This window comes from Perna viridis, chromosome 13 (genome assembly GCF_037379345.1).
Source record: "Perna viridis isolate PV_CMFRI_1.1 ecotype Kerala chromosome 13, ASM3737934v1, whole genome shotgun sequence".
NCBI lineage: Eukaryota > Metazoa > Mollusca > Bivalvia > Mytilida > Mytilidae > Perna > Perna viridis.
The window spans coordinates 32502110-32514456 of NC_142457.1; the positions used below are offsets into that span (position 1 = coordinate 32502110).

General features: G+C 33.6%; 1 protein-coding gene across 1 annotated transcript in view; it reads left to right on the top strand.

The window, feature by feature from the left end:
* Positions 1 to 9197: 9197 nt before the first annotated feature.
* LOC148600359 (uncharacterized) overlaps positions 9198 to 12347 on the top strand; it is a 139778-nt gene continuing 136628 nt past the window's right edge. The window contains exon 1 of the mRNA XM_088557441.1: positions 9198 to 9499. Within this exon, the coding sequence (XP_088413567.1) occupies positions 9427 to 9499 (73 nt within the window). The 5' untranslated portion in view covers positions 9198 to 9426. The remainder of the gene's footprint in view (positions 9500 to 12347) is intronic.

Genomic DNA, 12347 nt, shown 5'->3' on the forward strand with positions numbered 1-12347 from the left:
GCCCTCGATCTTTGTTGTTATTATACACGGTTGTTTGATTTGAATGAAGAAAGTTTTCAACACTAATTTTGTAATTCAACAAAATGTTAAGCAGCAGTCTTTTTAAGAATCATGCAAATTCTGTAAAATGTGATATGCATAAAAAAAGCTATATACTTCTATTTTTGTTATTAAGTTGTTTTATAGGTCTGTGTGATGAAATGTATAATTAGTCATTCCAATCTGCCTGCTCTTAGGAGATAATCCACATGGAAAATTCAATAGTTTCCATTGTATTTTAGCGTCATTTACAGAGTTATCTCCCTTGATTTTGGAATTCTACAGTGCATTCTATATTAATTTTATCTCCTGTGAACATGGGTTATGTGAAAAACCGCATGTTACTTTCTGTGTAGTATGACATTTTAAACAAAATATTAAAACTAAAAATATGTAGGCTTTCCTACCATGAATCACATTTTGCATGATTCTTAGGTGGAGTGCTACTTAAAGAAAACACCTATTAACATAAATGATCATGTACTTATTTTGTATATTTTTCTTGTTTTATTTGTGCGTAAGAAGTTCCCAATGAAAACTATAGACTGGTTCTAATCGGAATTACCCTACAGGTACACCTGGTCCATATGCTCCTAGTTTTTTTAGTGGAGTATCTAAAGTATCTATATTAATTGAATGACATTTATTTACTTGTAATTGACTTTGGTCGCCCAATTGTTCTTTAATCCCCTGTTAATCTTTATGTTTGTCATTGAGCTGAGAAACCGCCCCAAGCAAATTTGTCAATATAGCAATTATCGCTAAATGATGTAATACCTACAAAAAATTCGGAATGCTGAAAGTGTTTTATGATCCTCTGTGAAAATATAGAATAGGTTTTTGTCTAGTTGAATCGAGGAGTCTGTCGCTGACTTCCGAACTGTACACATGTATTTTCACCGGATGTAAATAAAGTTGTATATAGTGTACTGGGACTTATTATTGCATCTCATGCCGTCAACCGTCAATTATAGACTATACCATGAATACTATGTAACCCACCAATTCAATAGGTTATATATACTTCAAAATAGCCTGATTATAACTCCCCCTTTTAGCTCACAAGGCCTAAGGGTGAGAAATTTTCTGTGAAAGAAAAGAACAAAAACAAAAAAGCAAAGACAAAACAAAACAAAATAACAAAACATAAATATTCAATGACAATAACAATTTGATTTTATTCATATTGCCCTGTCTCCCTAAGCGGAGGTTTGCATATAGTGTGAATTATTTGTTTTTAACTCGACATTCTACCAAATTTCAAAAAAGGAACACACCTATTTTCAGAAAGTCAGTTTATCATTAGTAAAAAAAAAATCTTTATTTGTGTCTACAAAAATCTTTTTGAATGAAATTAAATGCGTTATTGTTGCTTTCTCCGCAAAGACAACTTTCAAGGACCGATATACTAAGTTTCAGCACGATTTATAGATTAAGATATCCACCGCATTACCAAATTTTAATGAAATATTCCTTTTCGTCTTTTTTACTAAACGAACCCCCCCCCCCCCCCTCGTCTTATCGAGTCTCAAAAGGGATATTATGAACATTATAAATCAGCAAGTAGCTAAAATCATACATGGAAGAAGCGCTGAAGCAATATCCTTAACAAGTTTTCCATTTTCTGTATTTAGAAGATTTTTGTCATTGAAATGACTTTAATCTATTGTTTCGAACTCATCACTTCAAACCACTTTTGATGATCTATCTGGTTATGAGGGGATGTTGTTTTAACAATGACAGGTGAAAAAGTAACCTGTTCCACTCTTACTTATGTTACCTGTTATTAATAGTTATTGAAACATAGATGTGCTCATGAGATGCTGAACATTTTTACAAAGTTTGTTACGTTATTTCAGACAAATTTGAATTATTTTAGAGAAAGAAATGTTATTTTTTTCTTAATTAATACAGCTGATAGAAATATTTTAAGCATAAACCTAAAAACACTGAAATATATTAGATATATACTATATTAACATTTTTTAATGTAGGACAAAACTATGAATAATGACAGAAATATTGTTTGCAAAATTTCAATCCACATTATTGATCACTGTGGGAATATTGACCAGGTGGTTTAAGAGTAATCAAGGGAACCAAGGTTATAACGGTAATCAAAAGAATGCAATCCAGGGACAAAGACCAGACATGGAAAACAGACATACACAACAAAGAACATAAAGTAACTAAAATCATATATACAAAGTAACAAAAGCAAATGAGCAACTCGGACTCCACTAAAAATTGGGAGCATGGACCAGGTGCACCGGTAGGGTAAACGTCCTCTTCTTTTCTAGAAACACCCGCCGAGTTGCTCATAAAGTCAAGTCCGGGGTAGACAAACGAGGAAAGGAAAACTATGAACCGTTGAATAAATCAGTTTTCATGGTGCAGATGGATACACCATAATGATCCACGAGTTCATGATGACGACCATAAAAACTTCTGTAGTGATGACTTCAATCTTGTAGCAACATAACACTGTTCCAGAAGTCTATTTGTTAGAGTTCTAGCGCGATACAAAAAGTCTGCATAGTTTCGGCAAGTTCTGGCATAACGTATGAGTTGTGATGTGAACACTCCATACGCAGGTGCTGAAGGAATGTTGCCACAGATGGAAGGAAAGTTCACAATTCTGAATGAAAAGTCGTCACGTTTGTCGTAAAGTTTGGTCAATAGTTTTCCTTTACCATCGATTTCTAAGTGTACGTCAAGATATGAGGCTGACATTACAATGTCTGTAGTATCCTTTATCTCCAATTCTTTGGGGTAGATGCGATGTATCAAATCCCCGAAATTAGGATTGTTTAAAGATAATACATCATCTATATTTCGGAAACTGAGATTAAAGGATCTAGCCAAACGACATTCTTTCTTCCGGATCAAATCAGCTATAAAGTCAGCCTCTTTAGAGTGAAGGAATAGGGCAGCAAGTTAAGGAGCACAATTTGTTCCCATTGGAATGCCGACCGTTTGTTGAAAAACACGTCCACCACACTGGACAAATATGTTGTCGATTAAAAATTCCAGCATTTTGTAAAAAAAACATCTTCCTCTGTATATTTGGAAGATGACTTGGAATAATTTCTTACAAAGTATGAGGAATCGCTACCAAGAACTATATATTTGTATCTAGGTGTACCATCTTTTTTGGAAAAACAACGATGTATAATGTTTTTAAGTCGGGATTTTAGCTGAGTCTGGGGAATAGACGTATGCAGTGTTTAAATATCATAGGTTTTAATGCTATTATCTTCAGATAATAGTTTTAAACTGATTGTCTCCAAAAGATCTTTCGAATTGTTCAGGATCTACATTGAATTAATACCACTACGGGAGTAAAAAGTGTTGTGGTAGGACAGCAGACCCTCTTGAACAGTTGTGAGTATAGAAGTTAAAAGGTTTGAAAGAGGTTTGGTGGTACATTTTGCAGATCCAGCTATGAAACGTTGTATGGATTCTTGTGGAGTTTAGGAATCCAGTACATGGACGGTAAATCACAATCATCGTCCTTGGTAGAGAGACCAAAAGAGGATAGCACAGATTTATGGTTTTCCACAATCTCTTCTTTGGAGAGTGTGGTAGCAGTATAGATCTTATCACTGTTATTATTCTCTACGTCTACTTCTGATAGTAAATATTTAATGTAAAACGTTTTGCAGACAAAAACAATGTTGTTTTGGGCTTCGTCTGCTGGTACGACAACATACTTGTCATGTATAGTAGACAATGTTTTTGCTACATCGGGGTCTTTGAAAACTAATGTAGCTTTGGCACTCATTGAACTACTTAAAACTTTCATTCGTTTCAAAATTAAAGACCTCACGGCATGTAAACATTCTGACAGAGAATCAATGTCTTCTTGTTCTCATTTTATCCATTTTCTTGCATAGTCCTCGACGGCATCCATAAGAACTTTAAAGTTATAATTCCAATTTATGGAGCGTGGTTCACGGTACTTGGGACCTTTAGAAAGTATATTACGCAGAGATCTCCCGTAACGACGTGACTAGAAGGACCATATTTGAATGGATAGTTTTTGCAAGAACAGTCAGTCAGGTGGTTTAGCCTTGAAGCCCTCAATCTCGGGGTTCTGCAATAGCCTTTTATAATTGAAAATTTTGGATGCAATGGGTGAATATAGGAATATGAAATAATTGGTATGGATTTGTCTTTGAAATATGGGGGAATTTTGTTGGTGACGTTTTTGTGATGGAGGATGTTAGCCAAGTTAATTGCACCTATACCTTTGTTGACAAAAGGTAGTGGAAGAAATTATCGTTTTTCTTCATCTTGACTTTTCACACAAACTGGTTTAAAGATTCTGTGGAAACCAATATCCAAAATGATGGCAACAAGTCTGTATAATGATGAGGTGGGGTCAGAAACAGGAGTGTTAAGACTTGTTTTGTAAAGGGAGTGTAGTAGAGTGAGAGGTATAGAATAAAGTTTGGTTCTGATGTGATGAAGTCCAAGAGTTTTTTTTTCTGAAAGGAAGGAGACCATCTATGGAGACATCATGTAACTTAGGGGACGTATAGTGGCGATGGCCATGACTCCTTTCCCGTCTTGGATTTTTGTCAAAAACAGTAAAAACCTGGGACTGTTATAACCACGCAACCTTTATTTTTGCCTGATTTGCACGAAATTATATGTACATGTAACAATAGTTCCCAACAAGAGAAGGTTTCTCCATATCATATGGTTAATATATATATATATATTTTCATGAATTTACATTGTAACATTTTGCATATATCAGACACTGTTATGATTTTCCCCCTTGATTTCTTTTCAGTGGTTATCACTTGGAAGTTTCGCTAGATGAAGTGAGGAGAAAGCAAACGTAAAACAGATCATTTCTGTGCTGGGACACTATTTAAGCATGAAAAAAGTTCATGGTTCCCAAGTGCTGGTACATGTATGCGTAGCTGCTGTAGCATGAAGCAGCTGTAAATGTATATGTCAACATCTCATAAAAAACTATAAAAACATTAAGCCTGATTTCGTAGCACTTATATGTTTGTAAAACATAAGAGTTACTTGTATTGTAATCTTATAAAAATTCTACTTCAAAGTGAGCACAAACAACGAGAAGTTTTTTGCTCATTTCTCCCTTGAGATTAGGCCTTTGTTCAACTTCCTCCAGTCTGCAGGATCCATTTCTACTTCATGCATCTCCAAACCGAAAGTTCAAGGCGTGGATCCATTCTTACTTTGAAAATTCATCGAATATTGAGTCAGTGATTCTCAGTGGAATTCATATTATGTAAGAAATGCGGATTTAAGTGTTCGAAAATTTGAGGACATCAACGTACGTGTACAGCCATGAATACCAAAAGCAATAATACAAAAGAAGGTCCAAATATATATTGATAAACTGTATAAATATACACCGCGTTAAAACAGTGGTTATTCTTTAAAAGAACTAAGTTTTGATCGGGTTATTTAGCTTACAATTTGGTTACATGATTATTTTTTTTATTACATTGAGATCTTCCTTGACTCAATGCCTTAGCACTTTGATTATGCGAAGTCAACAGAAAATGGGAGACAAGAAAACTCGATCTGATACTAGTAAACAATAAGACGAACTTCCTCATTTTATATTAGTGATACGTGACATACCTTAACAACACAGTAAGACTGTTTTTATAGGATGCAGGAGTTATTTTATTTATCTGATTTCATTTGCTTGAAGTTTTAGTCGCTGCATCTGTTCAAAGAAATGAACAACCGTTACTATAGTTTCTACCAAGCAGCCATCTAACGAGTTTTCTTTCTTTTATCTCTAAATAATTAAGTTTTCTCAATTCCGCATTTCTCGAAAATCAGGAAAATGAATGCTAATTTATCCTCAACTTCAAAGACAGCAAAATGGAAAAGATGCTGTTTAAAATATCCTTTAAATGTAATACAGCTTAAATCTATATCAGTAGCTTCACATTAAGTACCAGTCCATATAAGATTCAGACACCCATTCATAGTGTAGAAAAGCTCACCGAACAAACGATTCTTTTTCGGTCTACATGTGCTATATTTTTACTTAAGAATCTTTAGTCATATATGTATTCAGTCAGATATATATATTTGAAAAAAAAACATAATTCTTCTTCCACTAAAACCAAACCAAGAATGACATCGTTTGAAAAATGCCAATTTGACACACAATCTATATAATTTTTATATATCTCTAAAGTGCAATTTTTAACAACCGAGTGACAAACTACAACTGATTCAATATGGTGTGTAATTGTTTCTGAATTAGAAGGAAGTCCGTTTGGTGGGTTTTTGACATACATGAATCACCCACTGTCCGATTTTTATAAAGACCGCTACTTTAAAACTACAACCGTTCAAATACATGTAATTAAAAAAAATGGCCAGCATCAACCTGATATATTAGGCGAAAGTATTATAAAAGAACTTGGTTCGGTAGGGGCAAAATTCGGTCTCTATAACGAAGTCTACATGAAGAAAATTTTATGTTGTTTCTCGAGCTCTTCAATGTTTTGTAGTTGATTTGAGTGGTTTATGGTAATAATTTGAACATATACTTCAAACATGACTGAGATAGGGGAAATCTGTGAAAAAGATTGGAAAACACCAAATTTTGCGCAGTTTTTTACTCTTAAAATTGCCACATGCGTGTTGACTCTCGTGCTTCATATATTTTATGTATAATCGTCAGTTACAACTCGTGTAAAATATCTTGAGTCAACAGATGGGTGGCCACTTCCATTCCACACAAATATCAACTTAAAAATTGCAGAAATGTTTAAAGTTAAAGGATTTTGTAAAAGTAACATAAATGCATACTGTTCTTTCTGGAATAACGTCATAAATCTCGTCAAAAACATCTTATATTCAGTGTTTGCGACCATTTTAGTATATTACTACTACCTAGATATCAGCTGTAATAAATTTTTCAAAATTGCCCAGATTAAGAAGCCATTCGGATTTTTAAACTGTCTTAATTTTGATTAGAATTCAATTTGCTGCATGAGTTACCGATAGCAGTCTAATTATTATCAATATCATAAAATCTCATAAAACATATTCAAATAAAACGTAGCTTCAAAATGTGTGCATGATATCTTTTTATTGACTTAATTATTAACTATAACAGGAACATCTACGTTTTGTTGTTGTTAAACGAGTGATATGTAATGGTTTTACTTTCATGAACCTGTGGATTGTAATATATATGGTGTATCAAGTTGCACCATATGAACCAATTTGTTCGCCGTTCCATAATTTTCCTTTCCTCTTTAATTTCGTCTACCTGGACTAGACATTTTATGAGGAAGTCGGTGGGTATTTCTAGGAAAGTAGAGGACGCTTACTCCACCAATGCACCTCAGTGGTCAATGCTCCAAGTTTTTAGCCCGGGTTGCTCATGTACTTTTGTTTCTTTGTATGTGTTATATTTTAGTTGCTTAGTGTTTATTAGTGTGTGTGTCTATTTTCCCTGCTCGAATCTTGGTTCCTTTGATTGCTTTTCATGCTTTTCAGATTGAGAAAGCTTGATTTATTGCAAAATCCTTCTTTGTACTAGTCAGATGGGCTGAGCCGCGGATCTTTCTTGTGCTAGATTCTAGAAGCAATGTTCAGCACGCGGGTAGGCATATGTCACCTAACTTAGACACATTATTCTACTCCGAGCCAACCAGCCGCCCGACTCTATCCACCAAAATACTACTCGTACAACGGGAGGGGTTGGAATTCCATTTATCCAGGATGACACCAAGTCAGAAAATAGCTTGCCAGACCGGCAACATCTAGCGGTGATCAATACGTTTATAGTTCTTGGTATGACTCGGCCAGCACTCCTGCACTCGAGACGAGCTCCCTACTCCACCGAAACCAAACAGCAAAACACCACCAATACGAACTGGATGACCCTGACCATAAGAACCGCAAATTTCAATTTTTAACAGTAAAGTTTTTAAATAAATATTCAGTGTTAAGGATCAGACCTATATATAGATCAGGTCTGTGTTAGAATATATGAAATTAAATTTGCATAATCGGGCAATGTTTTACAGAATATAAAGGTTTACATTTGTTAATAATGATTTGATTTATTTTTCAAGTACATGTAGCAGGTATATAAATTCCGTGATAAACACACAATTTGATAAAAATAACAAAGTTATAAATATTGAATTATAATTTTCTCACTATGTAAAATCCTAAGTTACAGTCCCAGTCTAGCACCTGTAAACAAATTACAAGTTACTTAATTCCTGTGTCGTAATTAACAAATAATTATAGGTCTCTGATCCGATACACACACTAAAATTCTAAAAAAAAGTAGAGGACGCTTACCCTACGGATGCACCTGGTCCATGACCCCAGTTTTTAGTGAAGTCCGAGTTGCTCATTTACTTTTGTTACTTTGTATGTATTATTTTCTTTATTTTATGTCCTTTGTTGTGTTTGTCTGTTTCCCAAGTCTAGTCTTTGTCCCTGGATTACATTATTTTGATTTTCGCTAGAATCTTGGTTTCCTTGATGGCTTGACAATCTTTCTAACATATTTCACGTATAGAGATAGTTAATTTGGTACTCCACAAAAGCTAAATTTGAAAAATGGAATATTGTGCACATACTCTAAGTTAAAACGGTATTTTGGTTTTGAGAATTATTTAGCAGAAATTAAAAACCTTGAACTAAGAAAATATATTTTTAAATTACGTATTTCAGCTCATAAACTGATGATTGAGATCGATCGACACTCTAACGTTCCCAGAAACGAACGTTTTTGTAACAAATATCAGGTAAATGCCGTAGGAAACGAAACTCATTTTTTATAGTGTGTGAAATTTTTCTAATGATAGAAAGGTTCTTTTTGAGTTGGTCGAAAACGAAGGCTAGCCATATGTATGTATACTATACTCATGTAGCCCTTGTGGGCCCTTAATTGGCAATAAAATATATTCCATGTTCTATGTTCTATTTTAGATTTAGAAAGTCTGCGTATTTACCATGTCAATTAAATATTTAAGCTAACTTATTAAACTTGTTTAAACGATAATACACGTTGCTACTGTAGATGTAGAAATATTTCTGAAAGTAATGAAAAATGCTAAAAATGTTGTTGACATAATTACCAAGTAACCGCGTTGCGCATGCCTTCTGACACAGGAAGACGCATGAAATTTGTTTACGGGTGCTAGACTGGGACGGTAGCTTATGATTTTTCGTAGTTAGAAAATTTTCGATTTGGATGGTAACAAGCTACAAACACGATGTAAAAGTGAAAAGGATCATACAAGATTTATTTCAACATTTTAGAGCGGGTCTCTTATATGTATTTGTGTTTCTAATTAAGGAAAACTTTCAGTGAACTGAGTGGCACGAAAGCCCTGTCTACCCGTTATGAAAGAGGAAGTCTTTTACATTTCAGTTTTCATTTTGTGCTGGTCGGAAATAAGTCTAGTTAACTCACAATGTAAGTATATGAAAAAAAAACCTATTTTAAACTTATATACATATATATTTTTGGCAACAAATTGCAAGGTGTCCACAAGTTTTGCTTTTTCTTTGATGAATTATATGTGCATGTACCAAGTTAATGTGGTTAGTTGAAATTATCAGTTGCATTTAATACTACATGTATGTACAGTCAGTAAAAATACATGTGCTTATAAGAAGCAAAATTGAATGATCATTGCAATATCTCCAATATTTAAAAATCTGACAACTGAAAAATAAACCAAACAGTATGAATAGGGGGACTTGCTCAATATATAGTATAGAATATCGCACATCTCAGCCCACAGACATCTTGGATTGTGACCACTTGGCCCAAAGTTCTTGACCTGTGAATAAAATTTTCTGGAACATGTTTTAATTCAATAATAATAAGTATCAGAATACAATAGCATTAAAACCTATGATTTTTTTTACCCTTTGTTGTACAATGTACTTCTATTCCCCATACTCAGTTGATATCCCAACTTGAAAACACTACACATCGTAACTGCACAAGGTATACCTTGATATAGATATATAGTACTTGTCATAAATTTCCTCATGGTTTGTAAAAAATGATTCCAAATCATTTTTCAAATATACCGTAGAAGATGTTTCAAAAAGCTGGAGTATTTTAGCAACAACATATTTATTCAGTGTGGTGGACACACTTTCCAACAAACAGTCGCCATAAGTCAACTTTCCTTTCATCTGTGACAACATCCCTTCAGCATCTGCGTATGGAGTTTTTATATCACAACTAAGTTATGCCAGAGATGGCTGTAACTACACAGACTTTATGTACCAGTGCTAGACTTCTTACAATTAGGCTTGTGGAACAGGGTTATGTTGCTATGAGATTGAAGTCATCACTACAGAAGTTAAATAGTGGTCATCATGAACTTGGGGATTGTTAAGTTGTATCAATTTGCACCATGAGAGCCAATTTGTTCAATTTGTCATAGTTTTTCCTTGACACTTTCGTCTTCCCTGGGCTTACTTTTTATGAGCAACTTGGTGAGTGTTTCTAGAAAAGCAGAAGACACTTACCCTACTGGTGTATGTGTGATTTTGGTTGTTGCATGTTCTTTGTTGTGTGTGTCTGTTTTCCCTGTCTGGGCTTTGTCCCTGGATTACATTCTTTTGATTTCTGCTAGAATCTGGTTTGCCTTGATTTATTGTATGAATAGTACAAAAATGTCTGAAAACATTTTCTGGAATAACTTTACTGTTAGTTTTAGTGATAAAATGGGAATCTTAAAAGGATATTGTAGATGGTCACTGTGAATTTTTAATTAGCCAATGCTATGAATGCATTAGATGGAATTTTCAAAAATTGATTTCACCACAGTGATTCTTTAATCCAATACATGTATATCGATACTTTTAATTTGATCAATTCCCACTTGACTGTTGGTTCTCACATCTGTCCCCTGCTTTAATATACATTTTGTAGCTGCATTTTTGTTGATGGAGGGAAGTATTTTTTTCATGTTTTAAATCAGAAAATTCATCAATCAGTCAGATCTGGTTCAGACTTGTACCATCCACCATTTTTTCTTCCTTAGGTACATGTACTTGTACATACATTGTACTTTATTTTTCCTTGGTATCTACATTGTATATTTAAATCTTCAATATTCTTTAAATGTTGACCACATTTAAATGTTATGCAACACTCACCCAATGAATGATATTTTTCCCCAACAAAACACTTTGCTTTAAATGACAAATCATTCTACTGAAAAATGGTGCAGTATATATATACAATTTAACAGTATATCAACATAACATGAAATTGATGTATGGAAGAGGCTAAGAAAATATGATATGAGGCTATGCTGAGAATTTTCACTGATGGCAGAAGAATTCCTATATCAAAGTTGTTCTGTTATTATCGTTATACTGCAGCGAAATTTAAAAAAAAAAGACATTTTATGAAAGAGAAACATTCTTATTCAAAATGGGCAACACCCTGATAATGTAACTTTGTGACATCACAGCAGAAAGTTGTAAATATAAGGTCAATGCATTCAAAATAGAACGGTTGCAGTATAATAAATCTATCTTTGTGTACACTGCACATGTACAAATGTACATACATCGATTGATAAAAAGTGACAATTTAAGTGAAGTTTTAAAATTGAACTGTACATACATGTATGATCATATTTGCCTGGTAAATGTACAAACATCTTTTTCAATTTGAACATGTTTGAGATACATGTATATTGCACAAATGTAGTACACTGTGAAATTTCAAAAACTTCTGTGCAAGTTCTGTAATTGTTGATACATGTAAACATGTACATAATAAAAATAAACTAAGAACAATATTAAAATTAATCTTACTCTTCACATATTCATATTTCCTCAAGTGAAAAACTTTAAAAAAAAGAAACAACAATTTATTACAACTTTAAAATGTAAAGATAAAAAGTTTTATTACATAAACATGCTTGAATACACTACATGTACATGACACATGTCTTGTGAATAATTTTCAGGTTGTTCTGACAAGGATTTATAAGAGGTTGGGCTTTTAAAACCGGCATTGATCATCTTAAGTTGGGGAAAAAATTCTTTGGCATTAAATCTTGATTTTTCACAAATCCTACCACAACATATGTTTTGCTTGCTTCTCTTGGCATTTAACTCTATATGTCTCAGTCTAAGAATCTTGTTCTGCTCTTGTTGTTTCATAACTTCAGCATACAAGTACATATATGTTCAACAGTTCATAGATAACCTCCCCTGTTGTCCAAGTAAATATGTAAATATCTTTATATCATTGACGTAGTAGATCGTAAATTACAAGACAATTT